This window comes from Neopelma chrysocephalum, unplaced genomic scaffold (genome assembly GCF_003984885.1).
Source record: "Neopelma chrysocephalum unplaced genomic scaffold, ASM398488v2 Primary Assembly neopelma1_26, whole genome shotgun sequence".
Lineage (NCBI taxonomy): Eukaryota > Metazoa > Chordata > Aves > Passeriformes > Pipridae > Neopelma > Neopelma chrysocephalum.
Genome location: NW_020897695.1, coordinates 16,277,111 through 16,302,784, shown reverse-complemented (window position 1 = coordinate 16,302,784; position 25,674 = coordinate 16,277,111). Strand labels below are relative to the sequence as shown.

At 39.4% G+C, this 25,674-nt stretch overlaps 1 protein-coding gene across 1 annotated transcript in view; it reads left to right on the top strand.

Moving 5' to 3' along the window:
* Nucleotides 1-25,674, top strand: part of STAC (SH3 and cysteine rich domain) — a 73,260-nt gene that overhangs the window by 23,083 nt on the left and 24,503 nt on the right. Inside the window, exons 2-4 of the mRNA XM_027675703.1 lie at nucleotides 1,265-1,541; nucleotides 21,983-22,083; nucleotides 24,304-24,385. Of these exons, the coding sequence (XP_027531504.1) occupies nucleotides 1,265-1,541; nucleotides 21,983-22,083; nucleotides 24,304-24,385 (460 nt within the window). The remainder of the gene's footprint in view (nucleotides 1-1,264; nucleotides 1,542-21,982; nucleotides 22,084-24,303; nucleotides 24,386-25,674) is intronic.

Genomic DNA, 25,674 nt, shown 5'->3' with positions numbered 1-25,674 from the left:
CCTCACTACCCTCAAAGTCACTGGGGGGGAACAGTTCAGGAAGCATAATGCAGTTTGATTCTGTGTAGCAAACACAAACACTGTTAACTGGAGGCAATGGCAGCTCCTTACCCATTCATTTGACTTGGGGAGTTTATTGGGACACACTGGAAAGAAAACTGATGTCTCCCTCTCTAGGAACAAGCTGCTTTTGAAGGTGGAAGAGAGGCATCCCCCCAGGATGTCTTGCCTCTCCTCTCCAACAGCATGCTTTCAGCTGCATCATAAAGAAAATGGGTAGATCAGGAATAGAATTTAGGGAGAGCAAGTGCTCTGAGGCCAGTAAGCCAGTGTGACAGACCAGTGCCATGCTTTTTTGGGAAAACATATGAACTCCTTCCCTTTATATTAGTGTGAATTACGGTTCCAAATCATCATTACTTGTAACATAAACAGTTTCTAATATAAACCATTCTGGTTGCTTACCACAGACAGCCTGAGCAACATGGAAAATTTCAGTTGTTACATCACAGTCACCCAGAGAATAGCAGCAGTGATTGAAATTATTTTGTAGTGGTTAGAATAATGCTGAGTGAAATGTGATACAGGGTTATTACACTTCAGAAAAGATAAATATGAAGTAGATGCAAAGCTGGCTTTCCTTTTACCTGGCCTCTTTGTGGGCTGGTGGAGTTGTCAAACCCACAAATTTGTGTGGCTGATATCCTGATAGCTTCTGTGCCTCACCTAGTGCTGGTATGGCACAAGACAGCAGTCAAAACTGCATATAAACTCTCTTTCTGCCAAATTTGAGAAATTTAAGTATATTAAATACATTTACTGAGTTCAACAGTCTTGTACTGCCATTTAACAGCTGTTCCTGTAATGGTTTTACAGGCTGCTTAAATACTATTACAGTATGAATAATACTCTAAGTTCCTTTATGCTTGAATACAAAGGATATATTCTCCAATGCATACAACTTTCAACAGCTCCTCTTTGCTGTCATACCTGAAAGTGAAGACCAACAGAAGCATTTATTAGGGCTATCAAGTTTATTGTCTGTCAGAAAGCATCTGTAGTGTAATTTGTTTTCTGGTTGGGATCTTCTTTCTTTGCTCAAAAATTGCCATTTAAATACTAAAGTCAATTTTATTGTTCAGGCGATTCAAGGTCTGCCAGTGGCTTCCAGGTTCACTTGGCAACAGCACACCCCAAAACCAGGAGCCTTGCATCATTTTTTAAGTAGAAAAAGTAGTAATTATAACTGGCTTATTTGTTACAGCTGCAGAAACTGAAGCGATCACTCTCCTTCAAGACGAAAAGCTTGCGGAGTAAAAGTGCAGACAATTTCTTCCAGAGGACTAATAGCGATGTGAAACTGCAAGTAGACTTGATGCCTGAGGTGAGCACAAGCACTGGACAGCTCCCCAACTCAGAGAGCCAAGCATCTTCTCCCACCAGAGCCCAGCAGCTGCCAGAAAATAACAAGACTCACATCTTCCAGGAGCACATCTTCAAAAAACCCACCTTCTGCGATGTCTGCAACCATATGATTGTTGGTAAGAAAAAATATTTTAAATCTATGTGGGCGTCCATGCTAGAACTTGCAGGATGACCTTTCCATAACTTCTGTGAGCCCAGATGTCTACTTGAGAATATTCATGCATAGAGACTTATGTCACATCTGCCACACGTTAACACAGGTTCTATATTTGTTGACAGATGTCTTGCCTTGTAGACACATACTGTTGTCACAAATTACAGGTGAGGGATTCAACTGCAGTCAAATTCCTCTGTCATTCAGGTTATATTGAGTACCAAGCACAAGCTCTCTTGTATGTTACACTAGAAGAAGCAGAAATCCATCTTGCAGATTCGTGTCTGCTATCCTCATTTCTTTCCACAGCAATAATTCTAACTCTCCTACTCCTTGTGTCTGCTGTATTGCCCCTAGTTCCCTTTCACTGTGGGGACTATGCCTACCTCCTCCAGCTCTCTCACTGTCATCTAACTGACAAGAAGTAGCATCTGCTAGGTGAGAGGCTCTGATCTGCTTGTGTATGTGTGTGTTGGCTGTCTAGGACACGTTTTGGGAGGCCAGGTCAACAGAACAAAAATAACAGCTGAATTTACACTGCATACTTTCTTGGGATCCTTCTGCCTGATACCTGTTGTGCACAAAACCTCACACTAACTTTATACCTTTGAAAGATAGACCTGTCTGCTCTCTGAAACTGTCCATGAGTGTGTAAGTTCCTGCCAGGGACTGATTAAGTGACACAGAGGAGCTAATTTTATTATTCTCTCTAGTGTGCAGAGAAAAACTCCATACTGAGCCCTGCTTGTAAGGTAATTTTCAGTGCAGTGTGAAGACTTAAAAAGCCAGCTTCATTCAGTTCATTTGTGGGGCTGTACAAGGACAGATCAGGAAAGAAGTGCAAGTGGCTGGAGGTGTAGAACATGCAGGGTCACCACTGTGGGAAGCTGCAGGAGTTGCTAATCAGAAATCTGATCCTAGAAATTCACATCCTTGTGGCTAGGGTGTTGTGCATATGGTTTGGTTTTCTTGCCTACTTATCATCTAGTTGTCCCAGAACAGTAGATCAGGAATGAATTCAGTGGCAGTTTACACATGTGAAAGTGAGTGACACAATTTCCAAGTTTTAAGGCAGGACAAGAAGTGAAAAACTGGTTTAGCTTCATGTAGAAGTAGTGTAGGTCTTTTAGTACAAAATATTGTCTGTAATTTGTCTAGATTACTGTAAAAATTTTATGTCCCTTGGCATGGAAGTCACTGGCTTTCAGCTAACAGTATGGTAAGTTCTTGAAAGATGCTGATGGGATTGCTCAACATTTTTCAGATGAGGGTGCTCAGTGTTCCCCATTTGTGTGAGGAAGTCATGTTCTTTGGGAAATGCAGCTGTTTACAGAACATTAAATCTGATGCAGGACAATCCTGCTTCCACAAATTAAATCATATCCTCTCTGCACCACAGCTCTACTAAATCCAAGGAAACTGAGGAATTTTCATTCTAAGATTTTGGTATTATTTTCCAGTCTTTTAAGTTTTTTTCTACTTGAAGTGGTAAAATAAATAAAAGAGAGAAGGAGTAAAGCATCAGTATCAGGGAAGTTCACAGTCCAGAGATTGAAAGGAAGTCTGGAAGACTAGTTACTTGAAATAACTTTATAAATGGAAACATGCCCAGAACTTGTCTCCTGTTGTAATGTGGATGCATGTTCTATCAAAGCTTAGTTTCACAAATACATACTGCAAATATAAGTTCTTTGCATTTCTGGCAGCTTCTTGTGAAGTTGTATGGAGATTAGTATCGTCACAAATCTGCACAACTCAGCAATAGTGTTTCAAAATACTTCTGCTCAAGATGGATTATTACTGGCAGCAAACTTTGCAGGGAGTAAATCCAGTTCATAAACACCCATGCCCCTCTCCTTTGCTGGACAATCTGTGTCCGCCTGGAATAGGAAAGTCCTGAAGCATAGCTCCAAGCTTCAAAACATCAGCTTTAACTCCACCTGCCCTCTGAACTTTTTCTTCTATCCTCTGAGGGTTTTGTTTTTCTGTTCTGTATCTCAGCCACTTCATTAGCTAAAGAAGCCTTTTATAATTGCTGAAGAAGCTAATGTGACCTATTTTGTCTGGTGGCAGTCTGAGTCAGGTGAATTTTTCTGACTTTCTCCAGCTCATCTTTGCTTGGAGGTAAGGCAGGAAAGATGTTAAAAGTTTTACCTTATAATGCCTTAAAGTCTAGATGCCCTGATTCTCATAGACAAACATCTTCTCTATTCCTGTAGTCTTTTCTCTTTGATCCTTACTGCAGTCATGCCTGGTTTTGCTGTATTGTATTTTAAACAGCATGGGAGATCTAGATGTTACTGTTTGCAGTTCAATTAATCCATATAAGTTATGCAATTGTTGGTTATGGAAAGGTGAAGCAAAACAGGCAGTTTTTCAGGAAACCTGTCAAAGCATGCTCCCAAAGGCGGACTGAAAAAGCTTCACTTCTGTTCTGGGACTCTGAATTTACGCTTGTAACATGGAGCCTATTTATCCTCTCTATGTGCATTTTTCGTGGGCAGTGACATTTAAGAGTAATGAGTCTATGGCTTTAAATTCCTTATTGATGAGAATAAAGGCAAAGACAGGCACATGTTTTGAAGACTGGAGGAAGGAGTCCAGGAAAATCCAGTTTTGACTTTAGATGGTTTTAATATTGCCACGAAGAATGATTCCAGGTTCACCTTAAATGGCTCTCCGATCTATGAACTAAGGAGCTCTGGTACAGGGCAGTGTGATGAACTGTGCGTAACATGAACTTGTAGTGCACGCTTCAATCTCACTCGCATGGCAGGATCTGTCTGTAGCTTCAGAGTGAACATGACACTGGGAGCAGAGGCAGCAGGCTCCCAGTGCTGCTCCCTTCACAGTGAAATTGAAGCCTCTGAAGCTTTATCTTCCTACAAAAAAAATATGTTCCTCATCTCTCCTTGACTGTTGGGCAGTATGAGCCAAATATTGCCTTTGGGATGCAGCCTGTGTGCCTGTTTGTTCATTTGACAGAAGTACAGTCAGAAGATAAAGGTCAAATACATGTAATTGGTTTCAGCATTCAGAGGATGATGTTTACTATGATCAGTATAATGTAAACTTACTCTTTCAAATGTTTTTTATGCATCCCAGAGTGTAGTGAAACATATTCAAAGGAAACCCTGTTTATTGGTTTGATTTCAAAAAAGAAGAAACCAGTATTAATAATGTGCTTCATACCTCACATTGAAGGTAGGAGTCAAAGTGTAACTACCATTTCTACAAGACTGGGACTCAATTTCCACCTCAGTAAACAGAAGAAAAATTTGATACAGAAGCAGTAATTTTCTCTCAAATGAAATAAGGAAGGAAACTTCAAATTCAAGGGAGGTTTGAAGAGTGCACAAAGGATCCATTTTATGATAATGGGGGCTTCTTACAGTGTCAAATACTCCAATAAAATCATCAGTTCTAATAATTAACTCAACAGTAATAATTCACGTAATTTCAGAGCAAATCAATAGTGTCTTGGAGCAGACTCTGTACTCCTTTCTCCCACTCAGTTTTGCTGCTGTGAGTGCCTAGTGTTCATTAGTTTAGGACTGAGGTTTCAGCTCCATGGTGGATTACATATTTTCCTAAACATATCCACCCTTGAACATCCTCTCACAGTATGTTTCTTGGAAAACTATTAATTTGCTGTTCTTAGTAGTAGTATTTATTACTATTTTAATATCTAACCTCAGCAAGGGAAAATTTTGAAAATCAAAGTATCTATGGAATATATCACTAGGTCATGATTTAGAAGACACTGTTTTTTTGGGTTTTGGTTTTTTTTATTTTACATCACAGTGAAAAGAAAATCAAGTCAGAATACCTCTGAGTTGATTCATGTTATCTACCATTTTCTGTGTTTAGCAAGAATGTGGTAAGCTTTTGCAATGGCAAATAAAGGGAGGTAAAACTGCCTAGCACCAGCAAAGATAGATACTATTAAATTAATGTTACATCGGATTACAGTCTAAAACTATGCTGATTAGAAGTAAGTTCTTACTTGTCTTCAGTCTCCGATGTGTCATCAATCATCTCTGTGATACTTTGCTATTGTAGAAAATATGATGTCAGTACTCTACAGTTGAAAAACATTGTGTTTTTTTTAAAAAAACCTCCATCTGTAGACTTCTCAACATTTTACTCATTTGCAGATCATTTCCTGTGCTGATTCACACGGAAAAAATGTTATTTTCCACACATTCCAAGTATATGGCATAAAATTAATGTATTCCCATCTAAGTCAAATATAAGTAATGCAGCAAAAAAATAAGGCACTTTGCTTTTGAAAATAGATAACTTTAAAGTCAATCCTTTAAAGCTGTGTTTTAAAGAAACAGCTGCTCATTTATGACATCATCATTGTATGTTTATTTGTGTTTCAAAAGCGTACTTAGCTATTTCATTCCGTTCTTAACCTTAGCTCTGGCACAGGATTTTATCCAAACACCTGTTTGATTGACACCTGTTAGAATATGTTTGACTGGAAAGACATGCTAAAGGGCCACAAACTCAGAAAGACCAGGCAAAATTGTGGTCTGCAGTATCCAATAACTGTCAAAACCAGGTCCTTCTGGATCATACCATCACTGGCTTAGGTACCTGAGATGTATGCACTTACAGATGCTCTCAGAGCAGCCAATTTTCTGGTTTGGATGCAGATCCTCTAGACCTTTGCAATTTTGGAGGTAAATAGCTCAGTAGCTGTCTTCTCAAGGAACTAACCAGGTTAGTTAGAGAAACCTGTAGAAAATAAACAAGCAACTAAAAAAATAAAACCAAAATATAACTCTAGCATAGACTTTAAGTGTATTAATCAATAGACTTAAGCAGTGAAATTGTGCTATCCTTTCATCATTGACTCACTCCTACCACCGTCTGTTCTGATTTAGCCAGTCATTCTGGAGTTTCAAACAGCCAAAGAAGTACTATGAATAATTCTTTCTCAGCACATCTTTTAAAAGCAGCCTGTATTTCTTTATTTCACTGTGCAGTTGTGGCTACTAGAACTTTCAACCACTTTTATCCCCAAAGCTGTACTGGAACATCCTCCATAAAGTTAAGCTCAAGGTTGATAATTTGACCCAGCTTTTCAAATGCTGGAATAAAGGAAAAAAAAGAGGTCTAGATTGGAGCCTTGGTCCCCCTTTTTTATTAGTTGCTGCACTGAACCTCTCCTCTTAGACTATCAGTAAGTGCGACTAATAAGTACTGGAAAAACTCCAGTTTGAGGAAGTGTTTATATAACTGTAATTTATGTGGATGTTTATTAAATATAGCAAAATTTCACAGGAACTATGACACAGTACTTTCTGCCTCCAGTCTGATCAGCTCCCTCATAAAGAATACGCTTGACTTTTTTTAAGCTTGTTGCCTCACTTCATTAAGTATGAATTCTGTTTTGATCCAAACCTGCCTTTATTCAGTATTACCCAGGTAGACAAAGATGCCATAAACATTCACAGATTGATCACCACTGCTTGGCAGCTAGACAAAGTAGAAATACTCTTAGAAGCATGGCTATAACTGAAGCTGTTTTTTCAAGGCTATGGTAATTTGGAGGACTCTTTGGACAGAGCTCTTAAAAAAAGTAACAACAAAAAAACCCAAAATAAATGCATTTTTATTGATCTTGCAGGATGAAGAAAAAAATAATGTTATTCATTCAGTCTTCACCCTGCCCTCCACTCTTTCCAGTCTCTCTAGAATGTTCCAACCCACATGATCTTGGGGGAAGAGATTTGTGTTGCCACCTTGTGCAGTCACAGCTGAGCCTTCCCACATCTATTTTCCAGATGATACGCTATTACTATTATGGTATAAAATTGTGAGTCTGAATGTTGTTTATTATTAAGAGTTTCCCTACGAAGAGAAGTTTTCAAAAGCAGCTGAATCCAGCCTCCTTTTGTTTTGATTGTGAGGAAAAAATCATGAAATCGTGCCCAACCAATCTAAAGCCTTCTACCCTGGTTGAGTAGGTGAGGGGAGAGCAGTGAATGTTTTCTACCTTGACTTCAGCAAGGCTTTTGACACTGTCTCCCATAACATCTTCATAGACAAACTCAAGAAGTATGGGTTAGATGAGTGGATGTTGACATGGATTGAGAGCTGGCTGAATGGCAAGTCTCAGAGGGTTGTGATCAGTGACACAGAGTCTATTTGGAGGCACACAGCTAGCAGTGTTCTCCAGAGATGGGTACTGGGTCCAGTCTTGTGCAACTTATTCATCAATTACCTGGATGAAGGGACAGAATGCATCCTCAGCAAGATAGCTGACAATACAAACCTAGGAGGAATGGCTGATACCCCAGAGTGCTGTGCTCTCATCCAGAGAGTCCTGGACAGGCTGGAGACTTGTGTGGAGGGGAGACTCATGAGATTGAACAAAGGCAAGTGCAGGGAAAGAACAGCTCCATACACCAGTACAGACTGGGGGCTGATCTGCTGGAAAGCAGCTCTGTGGAGAAGGACCTGGGGGTCCTGGTGGACAACAAACCATCCATGAGCCAGCAGTGTGCCTTTGTGGCCAAGAAGGCCAGTGGTATCCTGGAGTGCATTAGGAAGAGCACTGCCAGCAGATTGAGGGATATGATCTTGCCTCTCTATTCAGACCTGATGAGGCCTCACCTGGAGTGCTGTGTCCAGTTCTGGGCTCCTGGGGATGAGAGAGACATGGAGCTCCTGGAGTGGGACCAGCAGAGGGCAAAAAGGTGACTAAGGAACTGGAGCATTTCCTTTACAAGGAAAGGCAGAGAGAGCTGGACCTGTTAAGCCTGGAGAAGAGATGACAGACATGCAACATCAATCTGTGGGAGTATCTGGAGTGAGGTTTTCAAGAAGATGAAGCCAGGCCCAGTGAAATGACAAGGGCCAATGGGCATAAACTGAAACATAGAAAGATCTATCTGCAGATAAGGAAGAACTTCTTTACTGTGAGGTTGACAGCACTGTAATAGTTGCCCGGAGAAGATGTGGAGCTTCCTATTATGAAGGTATTCAAAGCCCATCTGGCCATAATCCAGTGCAACCTGCTCTAGGTGAACCTACTTTACCAGGGGATTGGACTAGATTATCTCCAGATGTCCCCACCAATCCCAGTCATTCTGTAATTCTTCCAAAAAGGGCTGTTGTGTAAACTTTTCAATGACAGGTACCAGCATATATTACTAAGTGATCCGTAGTCTCTGTCTCTCCCTCCTCCTTTCCTTCACTAAATTTACTCCTGGATTTAGGAGACTTAGGTTCTTGCTTCAGTTGATGATGACAAACGGCTCCAGTACCTAAATTTTCTAGCACTTTCGAGAATCAATGTAAGAATTGCTTAAGTCATCTCTGACCTGCTGTACTAGGGTGTAGGGCAAGCAAAAATGTTATATGTTGTTAACATGCATCTGCAAAAAATTGATGCAATTTTTTTGATGCAATTGATTTTACCCTATTAGCTTGAAATTGAACTTGGCTTCTCCTACAATACATTTCCTGAGTTAATAAGTCTCCCTAAGTGTCAACCTTCCCCCTTGTGAGAGAAACCCTGTAAGAAGGTAGCAAAAGCCTTCTGGAAATATGAATTTAAGTTCAGTGTTAACCAAACTGTACAGTGTGCAGTAAACCATTAGTTACAGACTAGTCAGTTATAGGTAATGTCATCTGGACTCTCCAAAATTTCCAAACAGATGAACAGATGGAAAGAGGTAGAAACATGTATGGTATATGCAGTATAGGTGTGCTCCATCTGCTGATACTCCTATTTTTGATAAACATGACAAAAAGTATCCAATTCATACTGCCCCACATTTCTAGAGAAGCTACAGAGTGCCACACATTATCCTTGCTTTACATTATTATTTTTCTTTGGTAACAAAGAGTTAAACATACTTTAAAGCAAATATTGAAAAGTAAATGTTTAGTTTGTTTACCCTCTGGGAGGGCTTCCTCCTCTGAGATGAGGCAAGAATGTTATCAGTAAATTGGATAATCAGGAACTGCTTAGCTGAGAAAAGAGGATGGAAATATATTTTAAATTCTAATTTGTCCTTGAACAGCATCAAACATGTTTCACACTTGTTACCAGATAATTTTCAAGCTTACTGTAATTTTGGGGAAATTGCTATTAATATGATACTGCAATTAATCCTCAGTCAAAAGAGACTTTAAAAATGTTGACCAACATTTTCTATTTAATTAAATGAAAAACAATAAAAATTTCCAACACATCTACAATCAGTATTTTAATGTGATGTTAGCCATGATGATTTTTAACCAAAAACCACATGAAAACCCACTAAATACCCTAGTTAGTAGTGGGTAGTGATTTCACTCTTGAAATCAGCCCTACTGAAGAAAATAATGGTAAGCTTAAGGTTTTTTTGAAGGCCTCTAGATGAAGCAGAATACAAGGGTTTTTTATGTCCCTCTACGTACTTTTCCTGAGCTCATATGGGACATCAAGTGTTTACAGATAAGCAAATCAAATGCATCTTCGTTAAAGCTGACCTTCTTGTAAAAGCGTTATTTTTCTATTTAGAGTCTTTGTCTACCAGAGTGCCACTGTTATGTGTATAATTACATTGCCACATAGTGACAAAAGCATTAACTGGTAGCAAAATTATTAGAAGCTTCACCTTACCGTGAGTTGCAGAAGCCTTAAAATGAGGCAATTAGCAGTAACGCTTTTGCAAGAAATAGAGCACTGCCATCATGTAGAGTAAAATACCTACCCACAGTTGCTTGTTGCTGTCCTTAATATAGAAGGATGTTTCAGAGAGCAATGATCCTGGTGGCTCATATGGAGCATTGTGTATTTTTCTGCTTTGGTAATAGGAATTTAAGTAACTGCATCTTCACCAATTACCTTCTCTGAATTGCCAAATTTTTAGTTTTCCAGGTATACATAATCTATAACTGTTTTGCTCTTTGACATAAGTTTATCTAACACACTGAAGGATGCTGTAGACACCTGGATCCTGACTTCTAATTCTGAAGACTTGCTCAGTTGAAAATTACATGCAATTGAAAATTGCGATTACAATGCAGTTTCCTTTATAACAAGGAGGGAGTGATCTTGAAAATCTTGAAATAGTTTGTGTTGACCACTACATTATTTCCTGTTTAATAGAAAGGTTGGAAGCAAGAAAGAAAGCGGGGGGGATGGGGAGAAAAAAAAGAGTAGTTATGTCTTCCCTCCACTCCCTGCAACAATTTCATTTTCACAGCCAAGAGAGAAAGTGGCATACAACTGGTAAAATCACTGAGCCAATACAAACTACAACATCATAGTCAGTATGTTCCTGTTTGGCTTCCTGGAAATCACAAAAGAAAGGCTATAGATTTAGTGTGCACAGGACGATCCTTCCAAATGAGGATTGGGTGTATTTATGAGGGGAATTTTATTTGCAGTGCTAATATTGCCTGTTTTTCTAGCTGCACCTCTCAGAAGTGTATCAATCTTTCATATCCCAAGATCTGTGGCATATCAAACTCTCCAGATAGAGTTTGTTCTGCCCCAGGTCTTTTTTTTTTTTTTTTTGTGAAGTGTGGGGAAGAATTCTTAACATTGCTGATTGCTTACAGAGCTCCATCATCAATGAGCTTGAGTAGGCTGCTTAGGGGTGCTCTCCAAGGGCAACAAACTCTTTGTTAGCTGAAAAAAAACACTTAAAATGTTGATAGGATTTGAGCATGTCTATCACAGGTGCTCTTTCAAAATGCCTTATCTGAAAATTTAGACTGATTCTTAATCAAAGAATCCAAAATTACATTGAGCTCTTGCCAAGGGAGAGACAGCATAAAATCCAAGGTCTTCCCCCATTTTGCAGACCTCACCCCAGGGCAGGATCTTCAACTTCTTTCTGGGCCCCCTTCTGCTTTCTGAGACTACTTCTTCCTTTCAAGAACTCACCTCTTGGCACCAGTTCTTCTTGCTGGAAACCACATTCCCAAAGTCTAAATAATGTATGTGCATAAGAATAGCACATGACCAGCCTTTTAACAAGTGGGTTGGTCTCCTGTCTCTTTATTATTGGAGGCTTTGAGATGCATCACTTTTGTTTAGTCAAAGTGTTATCAACATTTCCAAGCAGCCAACAGTGGTTGCAGCTTGCAAATAGCAGTCTCCTGTCTGAGAGTTCGGGAGTTCAATTTCACCCATGCACTTACACAGTTATCTGCTGCCTGCTTGTGTTCATAATATCAGCTCTTTTTTGCCTGTGACAGCTCCTAAATCTTAGTATCTGTTAGTAACATCCAGCTGTGTGCCAGTACCTTCAGACACATTGATCTGCTTTTATTTTTCTCTTCTCCCCTCCAAATCATGCCTTTAGACATCCCACCAACAGCTCCTCTTGCACTGGAAGCCATTTTGCTAAAAGCAAGGTTGTCTCATGGATTTTGCTGGACTTTTGTTATATGTTATATCATTATACACTGTGCAACAGACAGATATAGCTGCCAAGCCTATTGCTACCCCTTATTGGTTTACTTATCTCTGATAGTGGTAGCACATTTATGGGAGATGTTAATTAAGGTTTTTGGACAGCAAAAAACATAGTCATGCTGGTGCAAACCACATGTGTAGATGAGAAAAACTATGGCTTGAGTTGGCTTTGCTTGTTCCTACTAGAATTGAGAGTAAACCCAGATTATGCAAATACTTTCTAACCATGGACGGTTTATGAGTTATGCATTGAATTATTCCTGTTGATAGATAAAATCTTAGAAAGCAAATTTTTCATGGATTTGATTTAATGATTTAAATATTTAGAAATAGATATTTCAGCCTAATGTCTGTATTTTTTCACTCCCCAGATTGATCCTGAGGCAGGTAATGTTCTTTTTGCTTTGCTGAACTACATAAACTTCTCTACAATGATTTGACAGAAGTTTTCATATTCATTTCAACAATAATTGGTGCCCCATGGAAGTGTATCTGTAGGTGCTTTCTAAACTGCTATATGTCAAATAATAAATTCTCCCAGGCTGTAACAGTGAAGGCTGAGATTGCCACTTTGAGCAGATGACAGTAGTAAATAAAGTGTTTTTACTGCCCAGTCTCTGTGATTTCACTGGGGGAAAAAATTAAAACAAACCAAAAAGAAACATACCTGCATTTGGTGAGAAAGGTTTCATTTGTTTTTCCATTAGTTGGACATTAGGAAGAATTTCTTCACAGAAACAGTGATTAGATATTGGAGTCACTATGCCCGGAGGTGTTTAAGGAAAGACTGGATGTGGCACTTAGTGCCATGGTTGAGTTGACAAAGTGATGTTCGGTCGGGTTGGACTCAAAGATCTTAGAGGTCTTTTCCAACCTAATTAATTCTATGATTCTATGATTCTGTATTTCCCATGTGGAAAAGAAACTGAAACACACTTTGTTATAAAATGCAATTGTAAAATTCTGAAAGGAAAAAACACATTGTGACTTAATGTAGAAATAAATTCTCTGAAAACTGATCCCAACAAACTGTTATAACTACCCAGTTACTTAGGATGAATTATCTCTAGTTCGAGCAAATCATGGTGTCAATTACACTGTAGCTTCTGATGAAATCCTCCTTAGCTGTGTGTGACCCAAGGTAGGAAACGGCTTTGGAGCAGAAACCTCTGTGTGTGGCCAGATCCTGATGAGCCACTAGATTTAGGTGGAAGCTCCAATTCCCATCTCCATCACTAGTTACTGTGAAATGGGCAAAAGAGGGAGGGAGAGGAATTGTGGTCATGGTAAGTCACACTTCAGCATTTTGTGTGCAAGACCCATTGTCACAGGCGCTGCCAGTCAGTTTGTGCTAACACAGACTGGGAACAACACTGAGGCTCTGCACTGATGAGGGAGTGTTTTTGCTGCAGGAAGGAAGAGCCAAAACTCTCAGTAAGCTTAAAACAGCAAAGGCCAGAGAGCAACTGGTATTTACATATCAGGGGCGCTTTTTTTTTCTGTTTGTTTCTTTTTTCTTTTTTTTTTTTTTAAACTAAACTTTTTATAGTTCTAATTGATTGTCCTGATCTTCTGGCAAATAGAAGCCTCTCATTTCAAGCCCATTGATGATGATGAAGCCATGTAAGCAACAGGCAATGTTAAAAATCCATTAAGAGACCTGTGAGGATATTAAATCCCTTTGCAGAGGACAGACTGTTCTTTTGTTCGTTGTGTAATTCTTTTCCCACATTTTCAGCGAGCTCATAGCCCTGCTCTTCATTTCACATCATAATTTTTTTCAGGTATTGGGTTTGTGTTTTCCAGCTCCTCTATAATGGTACAAGGTCCTTGAAAGACAAAAGTTTTGGCATATATAAGTGGCCCTACAAAATTCAACTGCTTTTTCAAACCATTTCAAAACACAGGAAAAAAATCTGCACCTGGATAACTTTGCATTTCACCATATGTAAGAACACAAGTGCAAATAACCTGAGCCTGCCAACAGAGATCATTTGAAATCTTTCATCATCTTCATCTCAAGATTTTACTAATATTACACGTAATATTGGTCTGGTTTACCAATATGACTGACACCAACCCATTGATCTCTGCCTGTCCTCAACTTGGACAACACACCAAGTTTAATTTCTCCGTGTTCCCTTGTCCTGTTCAGCTCTGCTACCATCATCATCTCTGAAGCAGTTCAGCATCACCTCCCATAGGCAAGTCTATGCCCAACTGTTCTGAGCTATTTGCCTTCTCAGCAGAGCAGCCCAGTGCAAAGACCTACAAGCACAGGCTCATTGGTCTAGAAAATTGTCTAGAAAAGTAGGCTTTGATATATCAGTGCCAGTTTGTTCAGAGCAAAGAAGGTTAGATAAGATTGATCATGATTAGTGTCTAGAGAACTGGGACTTTTTCTTTCAGTAATAGCTGTTAGTTTATTTACCATGGCGTTCCAGCATCTTAGTTAACATTTAGATGATCAAAAACCTGAGATGATATTTTAAGAAGTACGGAGGTGGATATTTCCTTTCAGGGACAGACTTTTATAGCAAAGCTGCTGAATATGTGAAAAGTGCTTTGCAAAGAAAAAACCTCTTGTGGCCAAATTTTTAAAAGACTTTATTTTAGCAGGAATATTTTTCATCTCTATAACAGTCTTGCAGAAAAACCTGCCTATTACTGCCTCATTTTTTTCTCAGCATGTCATTTCTAAAGAAAACTATGTCACTAGGAAGTCAGTTCTAATTTTATGCACTGTTTTGTTGCCTGCCTACATGCAAGGCAACTTTTCTTGCTATTTAAACATTGGATATTGTTATGGAGAAACTGGGGTAGGCACTCAAATGGACCCATACCTCTCAGTGACATATAATCTAAAATTTATTAATTTGAAAGGATAGGTACCATGATTGGATATCAAGTCCTATTCTAGGGAACATAAATATATAAGTTCCAGCTTCTCTCCACACCCCATTTGGTTTAGACTGACATAAGGTGGACTCAGGAGAACAGGACACTTCAGCCAGTCAAGGTGTCAGGTTCAGACCTGGCAGCTTGGTCCCAAATGCAGGTGTTCCTCCTCTAGTTCCAACATGTTGTTGGACATCCCTGGACAGTGTACTCCCATCCCAAGAAACTATTGACTTAACTCACCCAAAACTCTGTACATTTTAAACTGGCACATTTAACCGTAAAAAACCCCAAACCCACAACCTAATTAAAAATATCCATTAAAGAGTAAAACCTTTGAAGTCAATCCCATGCTGCTATTATTTATGAAAAATTGCTTAAGCAAGATTTTTGCCTAGTTTCCTCTTTGTTTTTTAAATATTTCTGTTCTATACATCTGTTATTCATACATAGAGTGCCTTGCCATAATGTTCAAATGAGAGAAGACTATCTAGTCAGGTCAAAAGAGAAGAGTACTTGTAAGTTCAATTTCATCTTCTTACAAAAGAAAAATTAATACTTTTGGATAGTCAAAATGACAATGCCAAGTACTGCCATAATATATTTTCTGTGGCTCAGATAGGAACAATATGCAGCAGACCAAAAAATTATCATGTCCTCTTTTTGTTGCTTTTTTAAACAATCCATCTAGTCCTGTATTTAACAGTGGAAAGTGCAATGGTAGGATTGTTAATAGTACTGGTAATTTTATGGAGGTGAATGTGTGTAAGTCAGTGTACCTGGCAACTCTGTGCCCATCAATTTGAATTATCAGTCCAGCATCAGACAGCAGTGACTTCCAGCTCTCAGCCATCTAGGGTGGCTCGAGAAATCTGGGTTCAGGCTTTGGTCTATAGCTCACCTGATGACCAGATGAGGATCTGTGCCTCTGTCCTCTCCACAATGTCATCTGAGGTAAGTGATGGGGCAGCATCAGTTAAGAAAAAGAAGCAGAAGGGTGCCAGGTATTACGACAGAGAAAAGGGGTAGTTCCCAAGGTGGCAGGAGGCACTCAGGGAGGCTAAAGGAAGAAAAGTATTACCCAACACATCCTTACAAACCTAATGATTTGGGGGAATTAGGCTCAAGATTTTTGACTTTAAAGATGTGGATGTCCTGTGTAGAAAATGCTGTTCTCTGATCTACTCACAGCTCTTGATTGAGAGAGAACGGGGGAAGGAGGAGGGCAAGCGTTTGTCCAAGCAGCAGCCAGCCACAGGGACAGGAAGTAGCCATAGAGGAATTTTTAAAAATAGTCATCCCTTTCAGCATCAGAGCTTTTACAAAAAAACAATTAATTAAAAATGGAGAAGGGGGAATGAGAGGAGGGTGCACAAAGGCTTAGAGATGACCGCAGGGACACCAGTGCCATTTCAGGGATTTCCTCCTTCTAAGGTGACATTCTAAACCCTTCACTGCTACAAGACTGGCTCAGCTTGCTTAAAATTCTCCATTTTCCATAAATTTTGGCATGGATGCAGCTTTCTGGTGACAATTGTAAATACTTTATTTTTATAATTCTCCCACAGCAGAAGTTGAAGCATTATGGAAAATATGTAATTTTAAATGTATTTATTTATGTAAGTTTTAAATAAAAATAATTTCTGACTGGTATGTTCTTCTCAGCTGGAATGATAAAAAATAATGGTTGGGTCATAGCTAGATTAGCTGGAGGCGACAGTCTCTCTGCATCTCTTTCCCTTTGTCTTTCTTTTATAGACCTGAATCTTTTTATGCTCTCTTTTTTTTTTCTCCACTTTGGCATAAGTGCCTAGTATAGTTACCTTTATACAGTCAGCGTAACATCATGTTGTTAACAATATATGTGGTTTTCTTTGAAATTTCTCCAGACTGTAGAGCTTGTTCTCCCTCTCTAGCTATTAATCTTATGTTGAGTCTTGGAACAACAGGCAAAAAGCATCAGCCAGCAGTGATGTGACCATAGCTGTGCTGGCCAAGAGGGTGATACAGGTCCACTTCACATGTGCGTGACAAGCAAATTCTATTTGCATTCCTTAGAATAAATGTCACTTTCCTAAAATGCACAGTAGTTACTAAATTGTTTTTATAGGAGACACAAAGAGTTGGAATCAAATTCCGCCCTGTTTCCTCTGCCCGTCTCTGCCTCCAAATATTTCCATTCACCTATATTGAGGTGTTCTGTTTCCATTTAGGCTGACTCCAAAAAAGGCTTAGATTTACAAAAGTGATTCAGTGTGTCCTTTTAGTTGTATTTAAGGTCATATTATCAGAACAGTTTAAGATTCAGTTTTCCATGACTGTTCTGGAAAACCTAGCCACTGGTTTAGCTATTCAAATGGGAGCTGACCCAGTCATAGAGTATTTCTATCAAGGTGTTATTAAACATGACCTGATTCTGAAAACACATTCTCAAAATGCATCCTTCCAGTGCTACATGCCTGGATACATTAGCTGGTATCTGAGGAAAATGCCTCATTTGTAAGTTTATTTAGGAGCTACTCAAGTATTCTGACATGAAATTTCCTCATTTGCTTTACGTGAAATATAGTTTCTTTTGTCAGTTTTGATTTTTTTTGTTTGCAAAAGGAATACCAGCCTTTGCAAACTATGAGATAATTGATACATTAATTAATAGGACACAGAGGATATTTGTGCAAATGTCTTTGTATTTTTTCCCTATATGACTTTCATGACTATATTTACAGTTATGTTCATGAACACTGTAAGCCAGCTAAACATGTCTTGTACTTTCCATTCTAAACCCCCAGTTTTAGAGTTTGCAATTTTTACAACTTAAACATCATCATCTGGACCAAAATAGTATTAGTGAAACCTCTGACAGTTTTACTCCTTAGTCTCTCAAATGAAAGACTTCTCATACAAGTTATGGCAAGAGACAAAGACAGTGAGCCCACTGGAAAGCTCGTGGAGCTAATAATCACTTTGCGTTTGGAATAAGGCTAGTGTGGTAGTCAGGATATGCTGCTTATGGACACACACTGACCAAGGAAAGTAAAAAAGAAATATTGAATAGAGTTGCCTATTCATCAAGTGTTGTCTGCCATGTTCAGTGAATGAAATAGTGTGCCTTGAATAAAAATAGTGACAATCACATCCCTAGATTGCAATCAAAAAGCGACTGAGCAGAACTTTGTTCTAGCCTGCTCCGTATTTAACAATTGCCTTAAGTCACCTCAGCAAGGGTCTTTGGAGAAGAGGGTAGGAGGGATGATTACTTTTTGAAGGTAGCAGCAAAGAATCCATCAAAGCTCTTAGTCTACTTCACCTTTGAATGAAAACCAGAGAAAAAGTAGCTAGGTTGCTCCAAGTTTATTTAATTGCTAAGCCCTTACTTCCTGTATTTCTGATCCACCACAAACTAAAATTATTCCAGGTGGGCTAAAATATATCAGTGAGTACTATACCAGTATCTTCCAGCTTTGCTTTAAGGTTGGCGTAGGGGAATATCTGCTGCTTGGAATAAACAATAGGCTGCAATCAAGCTGTCAGCTGTTTAGGAGGGCAGGAATCAAACTAGAGAGTGATGGTCAGGCTTGCAGGTCAACAGAGTGTGTTCAGCCGAAGTCCCTAGGAGAGTGTTTTAGTATCCTAGACTTCACTAGTTGGAACACTGCACCTTCCAGACACTCCTGTAACCATTTCAAATGTGAACTCTCTCCTTATGCTTCCCCTTCCCCATGCTTCAATCTACAGATAGATTAAACCAGTGGGAATAAGCACACCACAGAGAGTTTTTCAACTGGTACATTATGGCAGTGCAGTGACATAATGCAACTTCTCCTTAAATAATCTGCCTTATTGTGTTGTTGTTGCTATTGCTATAATTATTACTATCTTTGTCAGTGTCAAAAATTTTTTACTTTTATGAGTCAGAAGTACCAGTTATTTTCTACTATTTAATGTATGTTCAGGTAAAATTCCTAACTTTCTTATTCTCTCTGGGGGAGTTTATTGGCAAATAATATTTCAACATATTGCTATATCCTATGCCACTACTTTAGACATAATGAAATAACTCTCTTATACTGGTGCATGACCATAGAACTCTCACTGTACTTACTCAGCTTTAAATAACTTCCTTGCAAAATCCATGTTCTGCCTTCTTTTTCACTATTTCAAACTACCAGGATGCCTTCCAAAACCAGCCCCATTCAGGCTTCAGCAAAGCCAACAAACTTGCTTAAATGGGAGGCCAGAAATTGATGCAACAGATCAAACCCTGGTCTCGTTTGCACCTATACCAAATATGACCTCTTCTCCTAGATGTGAGCTGTGATTGTGCCTCAGTTCTGAAGCTCAGGAACTTTTGGGTTGTAGTTGTCTAATCCCTGGCATGCAGTTTTGAAATAGCTTGGCCGTGGTTCTCTGATGTGGTTTGATTTAGTGTAATGGGGATAAAACTGAAGAAGAAAGAATTATCATGTAGAAAAAAGATGTGTCTTGTAAAAATGCCATTTTCAGAGCTTGAGATATGGTGGTTAAGTGTAAGTACAGCATAAATGACTATATGCCCCTCAGTTATTCCTCAGTGGCAGGCAGGGAGATACATGAAAATTCTTTTCCAAGCTAGTCACACAGCAAACCAAGTTAGAAATGAGAATTAGTTGAAGATCAAAACCTTTGGTAGTTATAGGGAATTTCATTTTGATTTACAAAGACTTCTTCTAGACTTAAGTGTGTGACTGAAATGCTTTTCCTCTCTTTGAAGCCACTGCTTAGCTACCCACATGTAAAATATGGCATTCAACAATAGAGATATAGTGTTGTTCTTTTGTAATTGTCTTACAGAGTTTCACATGACCACAAATTTCTGTTCTGGAAAATGTTGGGGTTTGATTTTTGAAAGCAGCACAGATATTTTACATTCATTTTGCACATCATTTGGGTGCACAATTGTATTGATAAATGTGTATCTTCTCTGATCACATGGTTATAACATGTAAGGAGCAATATCCACCTTGTAATATTAACACTAAAATGGCTGGAAGAGCGTAACAGGAGAAGAACTGCCTGCCTTTTCACAGTTGAATCTTAGGAGTAACCTGGTAGAGGAGGTAAGAGTTATGCCAGTATAGACCAACGTGAGAGGAGAATTAGACCCAGTGTAAGCACTGATGTGTTGCTAGGCAAGTATGATGTCATTTTTCTTTTTTCATTCTGCTCTATAAATATAATAAAAAATTCTGGAGGAAGTACTGTTTCCTCAATGCCAATTGTTGATCATCAAGAAGGGTGATTCAGCATTTCATCATCAGTAATAAAAGCACAAAGCTGCTGAAGTCAATATAGGTTTGAGCATGTGTAATTGAGAAGAAATTATAACTGAAAAAGTCCCCCCAGCACACTAATCCAAGTGCAACCACACAGGAAAAAGACACAAAACAAACAGGGATGTGTTCTTCTAGTAAATTCTGTGTTTGCTAGGAAAAAAGACCCCAGAAAAGAGGCTAGATGCCTGCACGTACGGTGAGAGGGCTAAAACGGGACAGGTAGGCAAGAAGCAGAGAGCAGTCAGTGACCCCACCACAAGTCGCTGGGGCACACCCTACACTCAACCCCATTCACTCTCCATCTCTCCAGCAGTCTCAATAAGAAGGCGAGGAGGTTCCCTATCCTACAAGAAGCACAGAAGCGAAACATCTGAGCCTGGCTCACTGCAACCACCCACAGCTACTTCAGCCTGCCTTATCTGGCTTGGAAATGCTTCAGGCACCTCTTCCCCTGAAAGTGGTCCTGTCAAACCTGGGATTTTGGCACCAACTTGATGAAACTTTCCCTGAAGTGCTTCTTTCAGACGTAGTGTTTCACCGGGTGAATCCAGCAACATGTACATCCAGCATTGACTACTCAAATAACCAAGAGCTACAGGAGTACTTTCAGATGTAGGATCCTTCTGACTAATATTCCTATCATGTCTGACTAATGAAGGCTGGTTAAAATGTCAAGAGTTTTTTAGGGTTTTTTTACTACCTTATTTCTTACTTACTCCCACAGTGGATGATAATGAACTGACATGTTGTTTATTCATTTCATTTATACAGTCCTATGGGGATAAAAGAGTTGCTGCAGCATCACTGCTTCTGCATAGTTTAGGAAGTGTTACGGCTGTATGAATAAGAGTGACTGTTTCTGCCTGGAAGCAAACAGACTTGGGTCTGTCATTTAAGAGTAGGTTCACAGTGAAGATAATGCAGAAATACTGTTGGTCAAGTAGGAGAAGTCTGCTTCTGTAAGGCAAAGTTTCTCCTGTAGGTCCCCTACCTGTAACACAGAACTTTTCTGCTGCCAGTGAAGGAGAGCAAGATCAGACTCGTGGCATCCTCACTGCTCCACTCGGGGACATACAAGGAGCCCTTTCTGCACCTCCTGAGCACTGGCCCAGGACAGTGAGAGCAACAATCCCTGGGCACAATTTTCAATATTGGTTTGAGCATCTGTAATTGAAAAGAAACTGTAACTGAAAAAATCCTCATAATGCACTAATCCAGGTGCAACCATGCAGGAAAAAGAAACCAAACAAACAGGGATATGTTTGCCCATGGGTGGACAATGGCAAAGTAGCTGGCTTAGCCCTTGCTGCCCCTTGAGCTACCTCTCACCCATGAAACCCGGCCTCCACTGATGGCCAAACTCTCCAGAGCAGCTCCAGAGCCTGGGTGCTCCTTCACAGGAGCACAGCCTTGCACAACTTTCATATCAAGCCCTTTCAAATTAACAAAGGAATTTTGCTTGATGTTCACGAGGCAGAGACATCGCTGATAAGACTATCATATAGCAGAGCATGATCCAATATATATGTCTAAAGGCAGTAATAGCATGGGAAAGAGCCTGGGGGAAAAATGCCTAAAATGGAGGGGCTGTAAAGAAAATGTGTATATAAATGGGCATTTTAAAAAGTAGGTAAGGCAAAGAAAGCTGTCAATATTTGCTCTGTGGCAACTGACCCCATCAGTTCTTTCAGGTCATTTGTTTAAATGCATGGAAACTATTGATTGTGTCTAATTAAATCATTTCCATGCATTTCACAGGGATAAACGCTAAGCATGGATTGCGCTGTAAGGCTTGTAAGATGAGCATCCATCACAAGTGTGCAGACAGTATTGGACAGCAGCGCTGCATGGGCAAGCTGGTAAGTGAGCAGCTCAAGGCAGAAAGAGAAGTGGGAGGCACCAGCTTGTGCCGGAGCCACTTACTTTGTGTGCCTGACCCCCAGCTGGCATTTAGCTGATGCATTAACAGAACTGACACCAGATCACTTTACTGAGGTGGGAAACGTAAAGTCAGGTAGTGCCCTGTTATCAATTTGGTCAATTGCTACTACTCAAGAACCCAAACAAAACCAAAACACAAATCTGGTCTGCTCTGTGGATGTGAAAATGCAGTTACAGAATTCGAATTTAGCTAAATAACATAATTGGTTGCCTTGATTTAAACTGTGCTTACTGTAGTGTAAATTTCTCAAGGAATACTACAAATTAATCAAAATATTTCAATGGAGTTTAACAAATGAAAAATCCTTCAAATTACTTTTTATTGGTTTTTCCACTGTTAGGATTTGAAGAAAAAATATAATTCATCTAAGAAGTAAACCAAAGGTTATTTCACAGTATGATGACAAAGAGTTTGAAGTAATCTCTAAGCTGGTGGCTGGGAAGAGCAGGAGCCTGCCTCTGTATGGACACAGCACTTTAGTTCGTGGGTTATCTTCTGAGCAGCAAAATCTCATGACTGACAATGGCAGTACACTGTGTCTGAGACAATTCTAACTCATCTGATTGACTTTTATGGGAATATGGGTCTTTTGGTCGCTTTTAGAAAAAAGACCATTTGGAACATGAAAACTGAATACATATATTCATGTTTCAGATGTTCTCAGATTTGTTGCAACTGGAAGGCACTTGGACAAATATGAGCTAAAAGCAATCAGTTTCACTGTGTTAAATGATGGAAAAAATGCAAGCATTGACTTGAAAAGGGCTACAAAACCCACCTTTCACTGGAAAAGTCTTTTCTCTCCAAAAGTGTCCAGTGAAAGCTATTGTTGTTTATATCCCTGAGGCAAGTCTTTATGTATTTAAACCATAATCATAGTTCTAGCATGAGGCACTCTGGTACTGGAAGCTGATCTGTGAGGAGCTGAATGACCTCATTGCAAGCCTTGGACAAGCCAAATATGACATCAAGTTAACTGATTCACGCATTTCTTGATTCCGGCCTCAGCTCTTGTGGTCACTAGTTTACAAAACCAGAAAAATAAAGACCAAATTTACATCAGGAAGTTGTCAGCAAAGTCATAGGAGTTTTGTGAGCTCATGCTGCTTCTGAATCTAGCTTGGAGGTAAACCAAGGCTGAAGAATATGGAATGTATTCCTCTAAGAAACCAAGTTTAGCAGTCCATTCACTCCTTCTCAGCCTATACTGCAGCTCATTAGCTGAAGAACTAGTTTCTGTCAGGTTTTGATGTATACTGAACATAGGATATGGAAAATATGCATATCTCTGTTAATCTTTTCCACTTTTCACTGTGACTAGAAATTCTCACACCCTGGAGACATTAGAAATCTAAGAGATCATTTGTGACTCTTTAATGCCTTGAAAGGCATTAGCAAAGATGCTAGCACCTTCATTTTGAGTACTAATCAAATGATGAGTACCGAGTTAAGATATTAAATAGAGAGTCAACAGGAAATGTTTAACCTTCTAAGAACACTTTTAAGAGTGGTATAGGGCACCACTATTTGCCATATTCTTTAATGGTATAGCTTGAATTGTTATAGTACATTTCTCTACAAGTGTACACTGAGGGGATATCTGGTGACAACTTGGAGAGTTGTTTGAACTTATAAGGCAAAAAAAAGCAGTGAAAGCTGCAGACAGTACGTAGGCAAAACTTAGAAAAACCTATAGAAAGGCTCTAAGTTTCTTGGGTTTCACAAGTGTATATACGAGAACATGAGGATTTGGAGGTAGGGTGGGGAAGGGTAGTCAGATGTATAACAAATACAAAACAATGCCAATTCATGTTATATAAGAAGATAGGGAGAGGGAAACTTCCCAGAACCTCTGATGATTCAGCACTTCTGCTGCAATTGATTGGTGCTACTTTTGTGTAAGACAAAAAAAAAGAGGGAGCTGAAAATTAGCCCCTTCTTCCACATAAATACAGAAAATCGTTTTTTTCCAGGAGAAAAATCAAATAGATCCCTATCTCTAAACCCCACAGTGACTGAATAACAGGAGGCAAATTTCCAGGCTCGCCACACTGTTACACAAAGAGCTGAGGCTATTTCTATTACATCAATCAAGGCAGCAATGCCCTTCACTTGTTTTTGCTTTTTCTCCCTCCAGCCAAAGGGATTTCGACGATACTACAGCTCACCACTACTCATTCATGAACAGTTTGGCTGCATCAAAGAAGTGATGCCGATTGGTAGGTTTTGATTGCTTTTCCATTCAGTCTTCCTTTGGCAGTGCTCTGCAACAGCAGCAGTAGATTTCCAGCCATGGTATTTACCCTCAGCAGCCTTCCAGCTCCTTTCGGTGACTGCATGTCCTTCTGCCATCTCAGGAAAGGACCACTTCAAAGATACAAAGCTGGAAGAGGAGAGGGTGTGTTTATTGTGTGTTTCACTCAATACATATACCCCATATACATACCTCTTAGCAATTACCCTGTTTATAGTAATAACTACCTGAGATCAAGGTAGGAACTTAGAAGTGAAGAAACACTTGAATACAGAGTTGAAGGCCTGAGCTGGGAAGAAATAGAGAAAAGACAGAGAGATCAAAACAGCAGGAGACATTCAAATTACTGGTCTTGCTTTTGAGGGATGTTGTTAGGTTACTGTCCTTTTTCATGCACACTTCTTACTTTCATCATATTTTTCCTTATTGATCATCTCTACAGATTTTCTGAGCATTTAAAAGACCATTTTCTGCTTACTGTAATACCATATTCCTGAAAAAAGAAAAAAAACATTTTGAAATGGAGAAGTTAAATTTATTCAGGGAAATATTTTTCCCTGCTGATACTCTAACCAGGCAAATCTGGAAGTGCAAAAAAATGAAAACCAAAAGTAGGTAGTCAGTTTAAAATTACTTGTCTGAGGACATTTGCATTGTTATTTTCAGCAGTTAAAAAAATTAGTCACAAGGATTCCATCAAAGTTTCTCTTTCCAAAAAATATTCATCATTTTTATCAGAAGAAACATTTTGAACAAACTCTGGCCAACAAATGAGAAGCACTTTGCTCTACTCAAAATCCAAAATATCTTGTATTTTCTCAGTGCTTTGGCTAAAATTTCCCTCCTTTCTGGCAACACCTAGACTGAGATGAAAAACCTACAGCACATCCCCAAAATCAGGTATCTCCTCATGCATGCCTCCAGAGCCCATAAAGCTCCACAGTGGGGATGTCAGTACCTTTTAGGGAAGCTCCAGGCCATCCTGTTTACATGCAATAGCCAAGCAGGAGCACTGTGAGGGTAGATGGATAAAGACAACATCTCACTCATATGACAAGGATGCTCAGGTACAATACAGAGCTTTTTCCTTCAATCTTCTACTGTTGAGAGCAACCCAAGAGGTCAATGGTAGAAAGAAACATGGACTAAAACCTCCTGGTACTTTGTCTTCCTTACCTCAGCATAGGCAGCATCAGTGATGACTAGAGAAGGAGAATGGCAGGTGAAGAGAGACAAGACAATGGCCAAGAACTG